The following is a 20,251-nucleotide window of genomic DNA, read 5'->3' on the forward strand; positions in this document are numbered from 1 at the left end:
CTGTAGCCTATGTTTTCATCCAGGAAGCCGGTATTTCAGGACGGGAATATTTGCTGGTTTCTGGAACATTGTGCAGTCTTTCCTTGGATAAAAATCGACAAGTATACTGCCAGTACCAGGTTAATCTGGGATAGTTCATCTTGTATATTGGATTGGATATACAGTACAAGGAGCTGTACTTGCAGTTCACATCCAGGAGATGGAAGCAGAGCATTGCAAAACGACAAAAAGCCCTTTAGACTGTGAGTCAAGAGAAAGCAGCACAATGATTTAATGGTCACACATCTGTCTTTGTGTACTGTTGAAATAAAGTTTCAGGAAATTCTAAAGAAAAAACACAGTTGACATTATTGTACCTTCAAAAACATCAGTGATTTAAAATAGTGTCACATTTACTCCCATTACAGAAGTAAATATACCCCCATAAGTGTATTTCATTTATAATCAAATGTCTTGAGATCTAATATCTTTAAGTATTCATTATGGAAAAAAGCTCCTCGTTTATTTTTTTATGTTTCAGACTTGCCGTTGACATCTCAGAACTGGACACCTTTTGTGGTTGTAGAAAGAATGACTCAAATATGACATATTTGTATTTTAAGTGAGGAAAAACTATACATATGGGAGAACACACTTATCTCAGAGTCCACACAGGAAACCGCACCAGTTTTCAGTAAATTAACAGTTTACTCCAAACCACATAATATCTCCAGAGTCAAGATAGTTTATCCTCCCGCTGAGTACGACGAACAGGAAATCCCAACATCGGGATCAGGAAAATGAGTTAGTTTTGCAGAACATTATCTGCCCTTTTGACCTTCCACTGACTTCAAGGATGAGTTCACTCACATCACTTTTTAAAAATATATTTATATACAGTAGTTCCCCACTTATCCTCAGTGGTATCCAGTCGTGAATAGTTTTGGTTTTATCTTAATTTGCTACAGAGCTTGTTGTCTTTAGTTTTGGTTTTGGTACTATTTTCCACCAGATGTAAATAAAATAAAATAAAACAATGAAAACTGCCCCATCCACAATAACTGAAAAGAGCTTGTTAAAAAATCCTTCAAGACCCCAGGGGCTTCGTATCTATCTTAATGTATGGACAAATAAAATATAATGATAAACTGTACATGGCTGGATACTATAGAAAGGGGTGGGTATGTAAATATGATTCGGGTAAACCTGCAAACCACAAGAGTTCTTTGTAACACAAAATCAAATTCATCAGTGTAATAATAGGGGGGTGTTTATGGCAAATCCCTGATAAAAATGTGTCCTCAGAATAATTTCTACATATTTACAAACACAAATAATTATTCATTATTGTCTTGTGACAGTAGAGGCCTGCACATGATTTGATGACTTCCCAAAGAAGGACAGAAAAAGTCCATTGCTCTTCATCCTTGTTCAGTAGCATCAGTCTTTTCCTCTGTATGTGATGTTTGTGAAGGTAGATGTGGCTCCTTTGTAGAGAGGATTGTGTCCCTGTTAAATCAAACACATAAAGACACACAGGTTAAGGTGAGTTTCACAGACACACATTGATGCTTTTTTTCTTGTGGTTTAAAATTCTCCTAAAAAGGCACTTTAAAGGTCACATATTGTAAAAAATTTGATTTCCAGGTCTTTTTTTTATTATAAAGCAGGTTGAGGTGCTATATAAATACTGTGAAAGTATCAAAACACTCAGACACAATCAGAGAAGCAGCCTGTACTGTGTGCATTTCTGAAACTGTACCTTTAAACGAGCTGTCAGGACTTTTGTATGGTTGTGATGTCAAACTATACTATATACAGTATAGTAGGCAGTGTAGTAGACAGTGCTGTTACAGTCATTCCCCAGCTGCAATGACTTGAATGTGTGGCTTCTGTTTTCACTTCTGTTACTCAGTGAGTATCTTAAAACTACTGTGATTCTTTGCAGTTTCAGGCCTGCAGTATGGGCTTTGGGTGTGTTTTTGAGGCCACAAAGAGCCCTGTTACCAGTAAAGGCTAATTAGTGTTAGCTAATTTAAACCCAGCCCTTCCTTTGGCTGCCTTTTGTTCTGCTGGGAGGAACAGCAGGACACAACAATAATAAAAAACATCTTCAGAAATCAAGTGAAAAACGTGTCGAGAGACTGCGTGTGTGGCCGTGGTGCATGCGTGATTGCATGTGTGTGCGCCATGTTTTAGAAATGACTCCAATGGAGTTGGATGAAGTGGCACCACTGCCTCAAACCCAATCTAAGGATCTTTTATTATTGAAATCCAAATGAACGTTGACTGTACATTGATTTCAGTCGTGGTGTTGAGCAAGCACATCAGAGCGTCAGAGCATATACACGCACACGCTGCACTCGTGCTACGTTCACTGACCGTGTCCCATTTGGCACGGGCGCGCTCTTCCTCAAATTTGGCGAACTCCCGTCTGTCGTGGATGGTGACCAGCAATTTCCAGATAAGCAGAGCCGCCAAGCCGAGGAACAAGATGGCTCCTGCCACCGACAGAAGCACCACTAAAATGTCTGGACCCTTGGGGCAGTCTGGAAGTGAAGGAGGAAGAGATAAAAGAATGAGTAAAGTGAACATACAGGGGAGGATAAGCCAGGAGCTAGGCCAGAGGCAGTCTGCTTTCATCATGCCATTTCCTCCCAGTCTCCACGTGGATTTATGTCGCTTTTGCTGCAGCTCACTCCTCTGCTAAGAGCTTTGACTTTTCAGAATCAGATGTGTGCTTTTGAATTCCTGCGAATAGTTATAATGACACCTGATCGTGCTGATAGGTGTAAGGAATTAAATATTGTGTGGTTCCCTTTAGCATGAATGACAGGTGCTTTCTTAAGGTTATTTAGATCTGTGATGATGCAAGAGAACAGGGGAACAGGGTGAGCAGAAGGCAATGGGACTTTTAAATACCGAAGAGCAGAGAGGAAGATGGGCTGCAGTGGAAAATAGGAACCTCACACAGCCAGGCCACAAATCTCCCTTCCCTCATTGAGGTCTGGTAAAACCCAACAGGAATTTGCACAGTTTCAAGAAGGCTGTACAATAGATGACTGACAGCACTCTGTCTTTAAGATGAAGGCGTCCTACATCAGACTGGAATAAGACACTGCTTGTTGTGCCCTCCTTCTTCATTTCCCCCATCATTAGCTGTTCCAGGAAACGTCTTCTAAATTAAGTGCCAAACGTGTTTCTGGGTAAACTTGAGGGAAATATAACAAGCCATTCACTGCTGAATTACTCTTAATTTTCCATCGACAACCTATAGTATTAATTGTAGTCTGAGAGGAAACAAGTCTCTTATCAGCTTCATTGATTGTCAATGGATGTTTTACATCTTGCTGCCAAAACATAGATGGGGACATTGATCTGGTTTTGTGAGGCTAGGAGAATGAAGGACGAGGTTATAAACGGTGTTTTATCGACCCTGAAAGCGTATTTTCCCAGTCAGCCTCTTACTGTGATCGATTTGGATGATTTCAGATGTTTTGTCTTTCGTTCTTCTTGTTGGTTTGAAGTGGGTATGTAAATATGTATCCCTTTTAGCTTTGTTTCTGGCACACTAACTCAGAAGGGAAACTGGCTCTTTAGCAGCTAAATGCTCCACTATGTTCACCAGCTAGCCGCTTACTTAATCTGTGTGCTGTTTGGTGCTGACAGGTAGTGCACAGTAGGTGTTAAGAGCTGCGCCACTACGTTCACCAGCTAGTCACTAACTTTGCCCATCTGCCGCAAAATTAAAACAATTAGATGACAGTTGTTATGAAGCTCTGTACAGATGAGAGGGCTGATAATTCTCTGTGGGTTCACCACTACTGTACGACTGACCTATTTCGCATACCACTAGTCTTCTCATCTGTTCATAATATAAAAATATTCATCATAGTAACTTTTATTTTGATTGTAGCATTAAGTAATGAGTAATAATCTTATAGAGAATTGTTACCTCCTATGCTCATATGTGTTTGTTTTTCTGTTAGTCAGCAGGTTTGTGGAGGAACTAATGGCCCCATTTTCATGAAACTTTAAAGGGTGTAGAATGGGTCAAGGAAGAACAGATTCAATTTCAGAGTGGATAACTTGTCTCTTTCGTTAACATGTGCATTTGGCCTTGGCAGAGGCCTCACCAAGTGCCCTGTTTCTATCAGAATCAGAATCAGAATCAGAAATACTTTAATAATCCCAGGGGGAAATTATTGTTTTGCGACGAAACTCCAGATATACAAACAACAAATATTATACAGTCGAAAACATATATTATAAAAAGAAATATATACAAGATCAAAAATACCAGACTAATGTGCGATAGAACAGATTGTCTATGGTTGCGTTTAAATCCAAGAGAGGGAGGACAGACTCTCCAATGAACTGAAGTCTGGCAACAATTTACTTTCCTGATTGTTGGCAAAAATGTCTTACCTTTACACTTTTAAACACCAGTGATAAGAGCCACCTGGCCCTTATGTGAGTGTACTTGTTTGTTTGCCAGTCTAGATGTATGTCTGTATATCTAACCATGTGTCTGTGTGCGATCTCTATAGCACATACCTAAGTGCATTGCAGCGTTGGGTAACAAAGTGGGGCAACCAGGGTGAACTTTTACAGCCGACATCAAAGCTTTACTTCTCTTCCTCTCTCCTCATTCCTACTTTATTCTATTTCCTGCTCTTCAACTGACCCTTTTGATCCCTATACTAGCATACGTTGTGGCTTATATGCAATCAAGTCAGGTTGGTGCAAGATCATTTCTGTAAGATTATTCATTAACTTCTAAATAAAACAAATGCGTTGTCAACTTTGAAGGGTGCCTGTGCCACCCCCCCCCCCCTTTTTTCATTAACCTTAAAAATCTTGATTTTCCTTTAAATAAAAAGTTCTTTATCTCTTTCTTTTTGCTTACTTAGTCTCCTCTCTCTCTCCCTCTCATGCTTTCCTCTGGAGGATATGTAGCGTCAGCAGGTTCCAAGAGGAGCTGGGCAGCTGTTTACGACCCCCTTTGACCCAGCGGGGTGCACTGTGTTCAAGGAAAATTTGGTGTACTTCTCTGCTACCCAGTTGTGCCTAAATTAAACACACACATTCATTAAAGGCAGACCCAGGGGCAGACTTTCTCTGCGGGCACTGGTGGTCATTAAAGGCTGTTTTACCACCCTAAACTCTTTCTATTTGGCCACTTAACAAGCAGATGAAGGGCATGCACCAGGGAAGTGACAACTTGTACTTGGGTGAAGAAAGAAGCAATGGTTTCACAAGGCTTTTTACTTGTTTGGCTGAATGGCGATGCATTTGTGGTTGTACATTTTATCCTTGCAATCTGTTTAGTACTTTAATTCGCTGTATGTCATTCTGACTTTCCTAATCTCTTTCCACATATAAACTAAACCATATTTATATATTCACTCTTCTTAAACCAGTTTCAATTCATTTTTTGGCCACTTGGGCTGTCAATCATGACGTTTCACCCCTTTTTAAAAGCACCAAATAACTAATTAAAATGAAGCCTACAAGGAAAACGAACATTTGAAAAAACATCAGCATGATAAAAACTACCTACGTCAACAGAAACCATCTTTGGGAAAACTTTATTTGAGGTTGCATTTTAGTTTGGCAATGTCCCATCCACTAACATAGATGGGGCGGCTAAAGCAAACAATTGTCTAATTATACATCGGACAGTAGGCAGCATTAGCATTCATTTAGAGTGGTCTTTGTAGCCACCAAACAAATGTGGGTACAATATTAGCCTCTTTTAGGTCTTGGTTATTGGTTCACCAGGGCAAATAACTGGCTCTTTAGCTGTTAAATGGTCCCATGTGTTCCCCAATAGCTGCTAACTTTGTCAGTCTGCCATTTGGTGTTTTTCATGTGATGTACAGTGGATTTATATGTGCTTTTTTTTGGTGCTAATTTTGTGTGGGTTGGTCACGGAAATAACTTATTTGATCCAATATTGAAATCTAAAATATCTGTTAGGTTGTGTATGCACTTAAGATATTTCTCTCTTACCAGGCTTTTCGATGACATACAAGATGGACTTGCCACTGGCATCCTCATAGTACTGGAAACGCTCCACACAATCATCCTCATCTTTGTATGTGCAGTTGACAGCAGTTTCGTGGTGCACTGCATAAAAAATGGGAAAATGGTTAATCAGTTAGTTAATACATGCATGTTTTTGTGTATGACAGATACCTCAAAATCTTGAAAAAGCAGTGTAACACAGATTTTTAATGAGGTTTATATTTTTATAAAAGCTTGTCTTGAAGTCCATGGAGAAACTTTTTTTTTTTTTTTCCACATTATCTTTTTAAAGTCATTTTGGGGTGATGTGACCATTGACTTTCTAATGAGGCGCATTATGAAGGGTTTAGAAGTAAAACCAGTAACAAATCCTTTACCACTGCTTCATGGATCAGTTATAAGCCAAAAAAACGAACAACATTTGATGTGCAGGTTGTGAAATTTCTTTTTGAAATACGAAATCATGCATTCTTAGAAATAAAAAGTTAAACTTATTCGCAATAAACACATTGTTGTTCAAATCTGTACACTTTAGCAGCCACAGAGCTACCTAGTCTAGTATGACCAGTAGCTTATGGTAGCTAGCAAACATTAGGTATCCTGAAGATTACTATGTAACTGACATAACATCAGTTCGCTGATGATTTGACTCTCTTCTTGTGCTTCTTTTGGACTATGCTTTAGCATTTAGCATTATCTTGTTATTGCCACGAGTTGCCACAGTTGCCTCTGTTCTGAAAGCTACACTTGATTACAGCAAGGTCCCTCTGATAGACCACCCACCTCTTACCTTCTAGGAGAGGTTTACAGAGCATCCGGTCTTTAATCCAACGTAATAACTTATTGTTTGTAGTGGCAGATATGATGGCTTACTGAAATGGACATCCAAAGTTCTTTTCCACAACCTGACAACCTAAAACTTCTCATGAATTTATTGTATTATTGGTAAATCATTTGTTTGGGTGTCTCACCTATTGTATCCACAAGCCTAATCTCATCCTTGCAGATTTGAGAGCAGGTGTTTTCCTCAAAGAGTTTGCCCCTCTTGAAGTGCTTGCACTCCACACACTCCCTTTAAGAATAAAAAACATAAATAAGGCCATCAGCTCATTTCAAATCACTTTCTGGACACCGAATATGACAACCTGGTGTGCGGACTCACTTCTTCATAGTGCAGGCGTCGGGACAGGTGGGGCACTTGTCACATGTGGCCCCGTAGGCACCGGGCTGGGTGCACTCACAGGCCCCGCACACACACTGACCCCGCCCGCTGCACAACAAGCCCAGGTTGGACATACAGGTGTCAGTACGTCTGGAGCAGTTACAGTTCTCACCCTGCCAGTCTGGTGCACACTGGCAGAAGCCACAGATACAGATGCCATGATCTGGGAGAGAAAAAAGGAAAGAGGAGCTACTATAACATTGTTTACTTGTATAGTTTCCGTTTCCACACACGGAAGGGTGCTATATGGAGTAAAGTAGTCAAAGAGAAAGCGTATAAACAATAAAGGAGAGGAGGACAATGTGACCAAAGGAACTTCTGTGTGGAAATAAGGGAGTGGTTGGAGTTGGGACAGAATGATGGAAATGGTGGCGGTATGATTTCAGTGGTTGTGCATAATTTGTTTTAAACAACTAATGTTTGATACTCTAATAAACATATTTTGTTTATACGGTTTTTGTCATTCATTGAAATGGAAATATTATGCAACATTTGATGCATATTTTCCCCAGATTTATTTTAACTTATAGTCTGACATATGCGACATCTTTGGAAATTTTGGGAACTCCACTAGAATTTAAAATAAAGTTCTGTGGGTTTGAACAATGTTTGGTCGGTCAGTTTGAGTTTGTAATGATTGGCCATGGCTTGTTGAGGGCTTATGAGTAAATTTACCACAAGCCTGTGTCATATGTCTCTTTATTTTCCTATTGAGATGACTTGTTTTGACTTCATTTGGGAAATAACATGGTTCCTCTGGAATATACTACCTTTGTACCACGCCACCAGGTTTCCATTCACTCACTAGCCAATATGTGTTTATATCCATTCCAAATGTCCAATGTATATTTTGTCATTATATAAGAAGACATTTTGTTGCTCTATTAGTCTGAATCTCTTAAATTTTGATCCCAAACACTGGAAAGCAGAAGTGGTAAGTCATGTTTCTGCAATTGTTAGAGACCTAAAACACATTTTATTGTGTGTCTGTGGTGTCTGTAAGGCTTTTATTTATGGCTGCATGATTCATTGTGTGTGTGTGTGTGTGTGTGTGTGTGTGTGTGTGTGTGTGTGTGTGTGTGTGTGTGTGTGTGTGTGTCTGTGAGAGAGACAGAGAGAGAGAGAGAGAGAGAGAGAGAGAGAGAGAGAGAGAGAGAGAGTGTATTTCTACACATTGGTTTGTTGTTTTTCCATATATGTGTGTGATGTGTGCATGCAAGATAGTGACAATGCAGAAAAAACTGTGGCCTATCGTTGCAAAACAAAGCTCAGATAAACAATGAGACGGGAAGCTGCTTGGAACCGTATGACATGACAAGAATAATGATGCATGCACAAACTGTCATTATCACTTGACCACAGAACCGCTGGCTTTTAATTAGACCATTCTGCGGGGGGAAGACCGTGGACCATGGACCTAACACTGAAAAAGGTATTCAAGACAACAGCAGACCATGTTTTACACACAGAACATTTGCAGTTCTCTCTGTCTTGGTCGTTTTCTGACCAAACATGGGTTTATTTTTAGCCTTATTACACCGCACCGGCCAATGAGTAAGTAGAAAGGTATTTTCATGTTAATCTATGGGCTTTGGGGAATAGAGCAAAAACATTTCTATGTGAGTGCAGGAGAGGGGGGGTTAAGATCTGATGATGTGATGAAGCTCGAAGCAGTCTTTGCAAAAACAAATGCGATTAACAACGCTCAACATAAATATCCCCTGGGCATGTAGCAATCTCAATACCAGTTCATGTGTTTCTACTAATATGTTACTAAGAGAAATTGCTCAGTAGATAGAAGCCTGTACATTTTGATGCCATGATATTCTTTTTCTCCATCTGTCTTCCTCTGACATTTTAATGCCATCTTAACAGCATGCCTACTAGTTCGACATTTAGATAAGAGCACTTTTTTTGAGAGTTAGATGAGAAAACTGTTGGCTGACACTTGTCCGTTAAGTAGAATACGGAGATGAAGTGAGGAGGTGATTGGCTTAGCTAACAAAGACTGGGAGCAAGGGGAAACTAGCTTGGCTCTCTCCAAAAGAGTATGTAAAGGAGATGCTACCTGTTAATATACTTACTTACATACTTTTGTACTTTGAAGACAGCCAGGTTAGCTGTGTGATCCTTCAGGTCTTTCTGCTAAGTTAAGCTAATGGCATGCTACAGTCGGTTAGCTTAACTTAGCATCAAGACTGTAAACAAGAAGAACCAGCTAGCATGGCTCTGCAGGTAACAACATCTGCATACCAGAACCTCTAAAGCTCACTACTTGTTTGTCCATTCAAAAGCCTACGCTGTTTCCCCATTTCCAGTCTTTATGCTAAGATAAGCAACCGGCTGCTCTCAGTAGATTCATCTTTTAATTTTCATTATAATTTTTTGGCAGTTTTGCAGCCTTTTATTATATGGGACAGACAGGAAATGGGGTGAGAGAGAGGGGGGGAGACATGCAGCAAGGGGCCGCAGGTTGGAGTCAAACTTGCGGCCGCTGCCTCAAGGACCTTCAGCCTCTTTACATGGGGCGACTCTTCGAACCACTCAGGTACCGGCCGCACCAGTTGCTTCATCTTTGACTGACAAACAGAGGAGTGGATCTCAGTAAGAAAAGAAAATGAGAGTTTTTCCAAAATGTTGGACCGTCCCTGAGTGATACACCAAAATTCTTATATTCCCATATACCAACATTATTGGTAGAATTTATGCAATAAACATCCAACCTCTAGCTGAAAAGCAAAAGCAATCAAAAAACTATCATTAGAAAACGACTGACAGCATGATTATGCATGGTGTAATGTTGACACAGCTAATCCCAGACTGAAAAGCCACTCATAAGATCTCAATTAGCCTACAATTAAACATCCTCAGGGTAACGTCATGTTGATGGTGACATACTGTCTCTTTTAAGACACAAGTGGGAGGATCTTGAGGCTTTGAGTTAAATCTCTTAACAATTAACACACACAAACTCATTTCCACTGTTTAAAAATGCAACCGCATTAGAGAAACTTCCAGGAAAGTGAGAGTCCCCTCTGACCAGAGAGGGCTGCAGTCGTACTTGAAAAAGCTTTCTTTGTACATGAATCCTGTTGAACTCTGTGGAACAAAAGCTCAGTCTGGCTGACACAAACATATAACCTGAGCTCGCACTCACACACGGTGCACACATCGCACTAGGCCTATGTTTATTGTGAGTGGAGCCCATGTCCTGGGCAGAAGAGGGAGTTGTTATTTTACGTAATTCTTCCCAGATGAGGTGAGTGGCAAGTCAGTGCTGTGAAATGTGACTGCCAACCTCGACGGAAAAGGTACACACATTCTCTGAACCTCTACCAAAGACACACACGATGTTCACAGTCACTGGGCCATTTTAACCTTCTTCACCTTTCAATTGTACCAAACTTGCGTGGTGTGCGATTGACTATAATGTTCAGGAATGGTTTAACATTTTGTGAAATATCTTATTGAGTTTCTAAGAACGCTTTCTTATGTATAATTGAAATTTTAATGTTTATTGGAAGGAGAACTGACTGTCTTTACATACATTCCTATTTTTGTCAAGTAGGATGCCATACTGTGCTATGTTTGTACTATATTTGATAAAATTTGCAAATAAAGGGAAAAAAACTAATAAAAATAAATAAACATAGACATTTTGTGAAGTATGCTTATTTCTTGCAAAGATTTAAATGAGAAGATGAATACCCTCGTGTCCGTCTGGTTAATATACAACAAGCAGCAGGTTAGCTTAGCTTAGTCTTGCACATAACCTCCCCTAAAAAAATGTGTAATAAAAAAGAGAAAGAAAAATGTCTTAAATTAATCAAACGTGACAAACAGACACAGCACACCTTCGTGTCTTGTTTAATGCTAAGCTAACCAGCTACTGACTCAGCTACATATTTAACAGTCAGATGAGAGTCTTATTAATCTTTTTTTAACAAACTCTTGGCAAGCACGTTTCCCAAAATGTTGCACTATTCCTTTGAAAAGTCAATTGTGTCACTTGTTTTGTCCAACCAACAAAGAAACAGCAAATATATTCAATGCCCAATGATATTAAACAGAGAAAAGCAGCAAATACTCACATTTGAGAAGCCATTTTGCTTAATAAATCTTTGAATTGTCATTTTGTAAAAAAAAACATAAGAAAAAAAGCCAAAATTCTTTATCATGATGGTCTTTTAACAATATTGTTTCAACATTGTATAGACAAAATTATAAATTAATAGAGAAAAGAATTGGCAGCTTAATCAGTAATTAAAATAATCTAGTTGTCGATTAAATTTATGTCAATTAACTAATCATCTGATTGTTTCAGCCCTATTTATTCAGCTTAAGATGCTCAGACAAACTGATTACAAAAGAAGCTCATGGATCTTACCTGAGCACAGTTCCCCCTTGTAGCGCAGGCAGTTGAAGTCATCACACTCACACAGCTTTCCCCAGACTTTTCCGAAGTCACTGCTGTGGCACACGCACTGTCCGCACACACAGTCTCCACGGCCGCTGCAGATGGCTGGCTGATGTCCTCCCGAGCTTGAGGGTCCGCTGCAGCGGTCCTGCTCTGTGGGGTTATAGTCGCCCTCTGCACACTCACAGTGCGGCCCTAAGCGACCTGGGTGGCACAGGCAGATGCCACACTCATAGGTGCCATTGCCGTGGTTACATTGGGGGCTGTTGGGCTGGGCCTTGGACTGACACTTGCAGTCACACTCAAAGTTGACGGTGATGGAGAGGGAGTCCTTGAAGCCCACAGGCTTAATGATGAAGGTTTTCTTCTTCTGTTTTGGGCAACCACGAGCTCTGGCCTCCACGCTAAAAGAGACCTGGATGAGAGGAGGGAGTTGAAATTGTAACATGTTAAATTTTGGTAGAAAGAAGTATCTAACATGTCTCAAGTTCTGTCTTTTTGAAAAGTTTTTCCACACTTTATGGTCATGCTTCTGTTTCCCCCTGGTGTAGATTACTTAACATAAAACAGTTCAATTAATGTTCATTTAATAGCCGCTCAAATTGTGAGCGTTGTCAGTGGAAACAGCACAAAGTCCTGACACAGGGAATGCCCCCATATGTATTTAGTCAAAGTAATTGTTGTATTCAGCGCAGTATCCAAATCTGGTAAATGTCCAAAAGTAGGCAGTTACTACATCTGGAGAGGCAGCCATATATGGCAAAAATAAGAGCAGTTGAGGCAGAGAGAAAGAAATGTGTGGAGGCCAAAAAATGTCACCTGGAGTGAGGAGAGAGCATGGAAAAGAGCCAAAGAAGTTTTGATGAAGACAAGAAAACATCATTTAGGAAAGACAAACTCAGAGACAATGCTGATCCACTTTTTCCCATCATATGGTCTCTTCGTCACATCGCAGTGTAGATAGCAGCCAGAAGGGAAATGGAAAGAGTCCAAAATATTGTATATGGAACTAACTTTTTTTCAATTTGGCCTTCTTCTTGGAAATTACTACATATTTGTATTTCTTCAGGCCACTGAAAATCCTCTATATGAAACCAGCCATGAAGGTAAAACCACTCTTTGGTTGTACTGCTTACAACTTACTTCCATAGTGATGCCATTACCAGTGTTAAGGGGTTGAACATAAACATAGACATTACTTCATTTTATTGGGTCACAAGCCAAAAAAAGGAGAGACATGGACAGACCGTGTCTCCTATCTTGAGCCCAGAGCAGGATTTGAGGCCAGGGATGAGTTCTCCATTCGTACAGGTGGCGTTGAAGGACAAGGACAGCTCCTCTGGGACGCCTTGAAGCTCCAGCTCCACCTTGGAACGGATTTTCTGGCAACACAGATGAAGGAAAACAGCAGGAAAGACACAGACATGGAAGGATGAATATATACACTTGTGTTGTTGTGCCAAGCCAAGTCTCATGCTCAGATCAGTAAAACCATATCTGATATGTCACACTGCTGGCTGTGATGGCAAAGATTTATTTTTTTTCCAAGCCAATTCAAATAATTTCCTTCTCCTATTCAGTGTGCAGGACAGAAGCTTGTTAAAGAAAGTTAAACCCACGGTTAAAGCTACAATATATTTTTTTCAGTGAATTCACTTGTTCTCTGCATAATAAACCCAAATATCACATAAACACTGAAACACAGCCAGGACTCTCCAACCTTTGGTCAATTTCTCACCTCTGCCACTATGGAATTTCTACCAAGACGTTGGCTTGACCGTGTGTATGACTCAGACACCGTGGGTGTGTCAGCAAACACATGTTATCCCCTGAACACTGTCTAGTCTAAGGTGTGTGTGTGTGTGTGTGTGTGTGTGTGTGTGTGTGTGTGTGTGTGTGTGTGTGTGTGTGTGTGTGTGTGTGTGTGTGTGTGTGTGTGTGTGTGTGTGTGTGTGTGTGTGTGTGTGTGTGTGTGTGTGTGTGTGCGTATGCGTGTGTGTGTGTGTGTGCGTGTGCGTGTGCCTGGACACTCACAGTGTATGCCTCCAGTATGAGCTGAATCACATTGCCCGAGTCGTTGTTCAGTGTTCCTACTGTGGTGCCAGGAATCAGCTCACTGTAGTTCTACAAGACAGAGAGACAGACAGACAGGAACACTGTTGTCACCCTACACAGTCAGGGAAACTATTAATAATCAACAATGTATCAGCAGTTACAAATATATACAAAATATATCCCCCAATACGTACAAAACACTGTAAAAATATATTACAATGTCGATTTAAATCCAAAATTGTGTTCATGTACCTGTTCATGTCATATAAACAGTAAATGTCCAAATAAATGATTAATCGAAGACATTTCTGATGATAAAATACAGTAAAAATAACAGCAAGTAATAGTAGGATCTTTTTTTTTTCATTCTTATTAGCTGGAATTATTATTTATATATTACATAATTAGTTCCAGATGCATACAGATTACACTGTCCAGACATTTATAGCATTAATAGAGCTTATAAATTGAGCCTTTTTATGGGAAAATGTTTTTTTTTGTTACCTATTTTAAAAGGACAGATCATTTCAGGGGCAAGTACAAAAAGGAAGCTTATGTCACACACTGGTTGCATTGTTTTCATGGTATGAGAGATACTTTAACTGTCATACGGCCCACAAAGACTCCCTAAAAAAAGTGTGTCACACCCCATGTTCTTAAATTCTTATCTTTTATAAACAATGGCAGTCCGATATACTTCCTCTAATTCCTGTAAAACAAAAAACCTTTAACATTGAGCTGCAAGTGTTTCAAGTATCCAGAAAAACTGAGTTTGTATCTTGCCGTGTCTGAACACTGTATAATAGTGATTTGTTTTAAGTTTCCATTTTTCCAATGCAGGATCCAAGAACCTCAGTTTAAAACCAGTGAGGTTTGGAGGACTGCAGCACCAGTGTGTTTGAAATGATTACAGAGTGGGGGATTTCATCCTCTCCATTTCAGTTTAAAAACATTTGCTTCGATTACACTTTTGAACAGAACACGAAGAGTGTGAAATGCTCGATGTGCTCGGTGTGACCTGCAGAGCTCCTGACCTGGTACAGACGAACCACAGGGTTGGTGACAGCAAAGATGAGATTGATGTTGTTCTCCGACATCTTCTCTGTGATCAGAGCTAGAGACGGGTAATCCTGTGGGGCCAAACCGGTCAGTGTGGTTAGCACATGCACACATAAACACAGAAATGTTCCTTTTCCCACTTATTTAAACAAAGGATTTTATCGTCTCGGTTTCTACTGCACCAACACACACTTACAGTGCACACTAACCATGGTGGTAGACATGCTGTACATGTTTTCAGAGTTAAGGTGGCACTGCCCATCGTTGGGATGCACTATTCCAGCCAGGCGACCATCCAGAGCCACGTGAGTCTTAGCGTCCGAGGTGAAGATCAGAAGGTGGGACGCATCGGGGCGCCAACCGATCTGCTCCTAATACCCATGAAACCACGTGACAGAGAAAGGAAGGAAGTTAATTCATCTTTTGAACGAGGGATTTAATTTTTTGTTGGACACTCGTCTAAAGCAGAAAAGCTTTTTCTTATTAACTTCTGTTTTCATTTTACCCTCCAGTTGGAAATCCTGAAACGTGTGTGCGAGTGTGACAAAAGAGACAACTGTGTGTGAGACAGTGAGTAAGCCTCTCCACCTTGCACACAGCAGCCTGGATGATGGCATCAAAGCCTCCCTCTGGGGCATCTCGGTTCCTGGACACCATCTGCTTCTTCACTTCCTCTGTGAAGCGACTCACCTGCTCCGTCAGGGACAGAACATGTTTGTAGCCGAACTGGGGCAGGCAGGTGGTGTTAATGCTGTCAGTGAACAGAGATCAGGGTTGTTATTTCATCACTGAAAAAAATGTGTGACCTCCACAACGATCAAAAGTGGTCTAATTATTGATAATATACTTTATTAGGAGGGAATTAAACCAGCTGTTAAATAAAAAAACATGAATGTTTATTGGATTGATATGCTTTAAACATAGACAAGATGTCTTGCAAAGTTACTTACGTAACTTTAGTTGTATGTATTGTTTTCCAGTTTTTAAATTCTTTTGTGTCATATTAAATCTGGAAATGGCAGCATTTCATACCAAGTCATTCTTCCTACAATGAGGAATAATGTTCACATTCACCATTTTAATCTAGCGTGTTAGCATGCTAACATTGGCTTATTAGCACTTAAAGATCCCATATTATAAAAAGTGAGATTTGGATGTCTTTTTGATTATTTAGCAGGTTGAGGTGCTGTAAAAATACTGTGAAAGTATCAAAACGCTCAATCCACAGAGAAATGCACACAGCCCATATTCAGAAACTGTGTCTCTAAAAGAGCCGCCAGGACTTCTGTACAGTTGTGATGTCACAGCTATACTATAAATAGGTAGAAAGTGTTGCTTCAGTGCAGTTACAATCATTCCCCAGCTGCAATGATTGTGCAGAGATGCCAAATACGCAGATTTGGTAAGACCCGTAAATGCTGACCAATCAGAGCAGACTGGACTTTTTTGGGAGGGGGGCTTAAGGAGACAGGCTCTAAAACTGAGTGTTTCAGACAGAGGTTGAATACAGGTATATTCAGACAGACACTATGAGAAAAACAATGTGTTCTTTTTTTTTTTTTTTTTAATTAAAGCATGTAAACATGTTCTAGTAGAAACCCAAAATACAAGTATGAACCTAAAAGTGAGCATAATATGGGACCTTTAATGCAAATTTCAGCTGACACACATGCATAGTCAACATTTACATTTTACTCAAAACCTCAAATGTCCATCTCAGGGTGCTGGAGGATAAGCCAGAGGCTCGCCAAAGTCATTGGGCGTCATCCTGTCCGTACTGAGATGCTTATAGCAGTGGACTGACCAGCAGACAAATGTTGCCATCCCTACAGACTTTACAGTCATTTCTCCTGTTCATCAATTAAAGCTTTGGTTAAAAAAAGGTCTCTCCTGCACTTCCAGTGGACCCCTCTTTCGCTCTGTACTGTACACTACTGGACTGAAATTCTCCTCTTATCTTTTATCCAAACATTCCTCGAGTCTGGAGCTCAGAAGACTGTGGAAAGCGGGAAAGTAAATGACCCCAAGAGACCTTAAACCCCCAAATCAACCTCAGAGGAGCCTCGGGGTGGAGTTAGGGCAGTCTGCATTGGGACGCTTTTACTCTCCGGGCAGATTACCTGCAGCTGATTCAGTGCAGATGACCAAGCAGTGGGGAGCCGCTGTAAGCCTTTAACAAGTGCTGTGACTCTGAGTCTGCTTGCAATGCTGTGTTTAAAGGTGTCCTCACACAAATGACATCATCTGCATAATGAAGCTACTTCCCACATGCAGACATAAACAAACGTTGAAATCAACACCATCGCGTGAGTAGAACCTTGCTCGAATGCAGCCACTATAAAAACTTACCATTTACAAAGAGGTCTGGATTCAGTTTACTTATTTACAGACAAGGACAGGGGTTAAGGAGGTTCGCTGTTTTGTGCAAGATGGTTGAATAACACAGTCCAGTTTAAGAGGACAGCCTGACATCAATCCAATGCTGAATGAAGCCCTTTTAAAACATGTCTTTTTACCTGTGGCAGGGGTTATTCACAGCCTCTTTGGGGGAGATGTACATGTAAGGCGAGAGCGGCTTGTCCACAAAAGCCCCAAAGCCCATGCGGAGGTTGCTGGTGGTGCGGTTCATGGCCTCGGCCAGGCCTTTGCCCAGCTGCCTCAGGCGGAAGAGGTCATCGTTCATGGAGTAGGAGAGATCCATGAGGTAGTAGAGATCCACGGGGTAGTCCTCTACCTGACGCACCTTCACTGTGAAGCGCTTGGCATCATCTGGGAAGTGTGATACAGAAACACCATTTTCAAAAAAAAAAGAATTTGCTTGCTCTGACGCAGTACACAACTGTTGTTCTTTTTCTTTGCCTATCTGCAAAAATTCAATAAAGAAATTTGGAAGAAAAAAAGAATAATTTGCTTGATGTTGGTATCTTCTATCTTTAAAACTAAATTAAAACACAATTTCTCTACTTCAGTATGTGAGAAAATTTAGAATTACCGCCTTAAGGTTGGATGCCACTGCCAACCAGTCCATGTCTGTCCAGACTTAGATAATATATGTTGTGAAGACTTGTAGTTGAAAATGTTCAATAAAAGGTAAATAGAAGGTACTGTATTAAGTGCATATTTTGGCAAAACATGGATGCTTCCCACACATCTTCAATTCCGTATCCGACCAAATGTCTCCCCTTCTATTCCTGAATTATGGTGTTGAATAATAAACAGAAACGTTATGATGTCACATTAAAGTTGACCTTTTACCATTTGGATATAAAATGCCATCGCTTCATCTTTTCACTCAGTTGACATTTTTGTGAAATGATGTCATTATTAGAAGAGGAATATCTGGATTATTGCCAAAAATGTGTTCTGTGAAGTCACCCTGAATTTTCAAAATCTTTCCGTTCATCTTTGAGTCCAAAAGGGTGTTTAAAGACACTCCCTCCAGGGGTCCCTGGGATATTGCCTTCACAAGAATGGGCCGTACATAAACATAAACTTAAAATCTAGATGCTCTCTGCCCCAGCTGTCGCCGGTGCAAACACATAAAAACCACAAACTCAGATGGTAAACCCGACCTGGCCTGAGGGTGATGTGTAGTTTCTGGGGCTTGATCTGGGTGACGTCTTGTGTGGCCCCCGCTGCCTTGTTGCTGAGGGGCCGGTCCTCGATCACCTGTAGTTTGCTGGTCGGAGACTCCAGAGCTGACTGAGCGCAGCCTGCTGCCACCAGGTTACTCTTCAGATCACAACGGGAAGAACTGGCAACCCCCTGGCCAAAGTCCTGACAGAAGAGGCTTTTTTAAAAAAAACGCTTTATACAGAAAAGCAGTGTCCAGCAACCTCCTCACTGGTTTGGAAGTACTTTAAAGTGTTAAAAGTGTAATCAAATCATTGTTTATTTTAAGAATTACCATCTGTAATGAAGCTGTTTTAAGAGAGAAGGGCATATTGGATTCATTTGAAGGGTAAACTGGAACAGGGAAGTCTAGAAATGGTCCAACATTATGTTTCTATTAAAAACAGAGTGACGAACATCTCTCCAACAAACTCCGGACTTCCACCTTAAATCATCCATCCCATTAAACAACATGTGATAGTTGACTCCTAGTTATAAAATATTTAATAATTCATTAGTCTGAGGTATAAAATATGACTATATCCCCATGCAGTCACACAAGTTAAGCCAGTGTCTGAAACTGATTTGACATACAAAGTGTATAGTGTAGATTTGACTCTAAAAAGAAGTTTATTTTCACCTAAACCTTTTAGATGTTCTCAGTATAAAGAGAAAAAACTATTCACAACCAGATTACACGGCGGGCGAGGAGCTCTGTACCACCCTGCACCAACCCGACAGAACGCTTCAGTGCCTGAATGAAGTGAAGTGGAAAAGGAACCCACCTCCTGGAAGCACCACGCACAGCTGGGGTGCACAGCCAGACATTGCTTGCATGTGCTGGCTCCTCTGGAGGTGCAGACGTTTGAACCTGTAACCAAAAGCTGAGTTATTTAGTATCGACCTTATCGTACCTTATACGGGAGTTATCGGTTGTAGACTAGTTGTCAATTCTTTTATTACCTTGTCTATTTAAAACAAATCAATAATAATTTTATAAGGAACTTGACTTTAATTGTATGTTGGTCCTAATAATGTGTTTATTGTGTTTGCTATATGTTTACAGCTCATTTAATTGCTTTTCTTGATTCATCATAATCATCATTATGACTTTTTATTGTTACATGTTCATATGAAAATAAAGCCAAATGTAAAAAATCAGAGTTTTGGTTTACTTCTCAGCAAAAATATTAAGACCACAGAAAACAAGTTAAACATGCATTTGTTGGTGAAAACTATCATGTATGAACCTGCGTTTGATAACATTTTGACCCAATGAAACCCATTGTTTTTTTGATTATACTGTTATTCTGCAAACACACATCACTTTATAAATGATTCCTCAAATGTAAGAAAAAAACAGCACTGACACCTTAAAGTGAGCATGTTACAGGGACATGCATATGACAGAATACAATGTGAATATATTATTACAGTGTCCCACACTTGTCCCAGGGCCTGCTGACAACGTTTCTGCCCTAGTCTTAGTTAGCGTGGAAAAACGTGAACGCATCAGCAGCAGAACACAAAATGACAACTCACCGCAAACTCCTGTTATTCCAGTAAAGATCAAAACAAACGTCCATAATATCCCTCGCGCCTGCAGAGCACCCATCCTGGTGCGCGCTCTCTGTGGGGACAGAGCCTGCTGACAACGAGCGCTGCTGGAAGTACAAGGAGAAAAGAACAAGAAAAAAACTTTCTTCATCTGCAATGGACACAACTCCAAATAGAGTCAAATGTCTTAACGCCACCCTCTCCCCCACCCCGCATCCACAGATCTCATTATCATACTGTTAAATGTACGGGGCGGGGAAAAGTGCAGCATCCAAAAAGCTTTTATTTTGGAGGAGGGCAAGTCTGAGCATCAACCGTGA

The 20,251-nt window shown here is 40.4% G+C and overlaps 1 protein-coding gene across 1 annotated transcript; it reads right to left on the reverse strand.

Moving 5' to 3' along the window:
- Nucleotides 1-400: 400 nt before the first annotated feature.
- LOC310960654 (integrin beta-3-like) lies at nt 401-20,007 on the reverse strand. Its single transcript, XM_083932409.1, has 15 exons — nt 19,917-20,007; nt 19,160-19,245; nt 18,335-18,539; nt 17,279-17,531; nt 15,351-15,513; nt 14,972-15,133; nt 14,738-14,833; nt 13,683-13,772; nt 12,896-13,030; nt 11,619-12,063; nt 7,172-7,394; nt 6,981-7,081; nt 5,995-6,111; nt 2,362-2,528; nt 401-1,488 (listed from the first exon to the last, which is right to left on the reverse strand). The coding sequence occupies exons 1-15, from the start codon at nt 19,987-19,989 to the stop codon at nt 1,420-1,422; spliced, it is 2,385 nt and encodes a 794-aa protein (XP_083788535.1). The 5' UTR covers nt 19,990-20,007; the 3' UTR covers nt 401-1,419.
- Nucleotides 20,008-20,251: the final 244 nt, after the last annotated feature.

The sequence above is a fragment of the Echiichthys vipera genome (genome assembly GCF_963691815.1).
Source record: "Echiichthys vipera genome assembly, chromosome: 18".
Lineage (NCBI taxonomy): Eukaryota > Metazoa > Chordata > Actinopteri > Perciformes > Trachinidae > Echiichthys > Echiichthys vipera.

Excerpts from the sequence above, each read along its gene's own strand:
- LOC310960654 (XM_083932409.1), bottom strand. The coding sequence starts at position 19,989 with ATGGGTGCTCTGCAGGCGCGAGGGATATTATGGACGTTTGTTTTGATC. Across the intron at positions 18,540-19,159 it reads GTGCGTGGTGCTTCCAGGAG|GACTTTGGCCAGGGGGTTGC; the intron begins GTGGGTTCCTTT and ends CTCTTCTGTCAG. Across the intron at positions 13,773-14,737 it reads CTGTGGTTCGTCTGTACCAG|AACTACAGTGAGCTGATTCC; the intron begins GTCAGGAGCTCT and ends TCTGTCTTGTAG.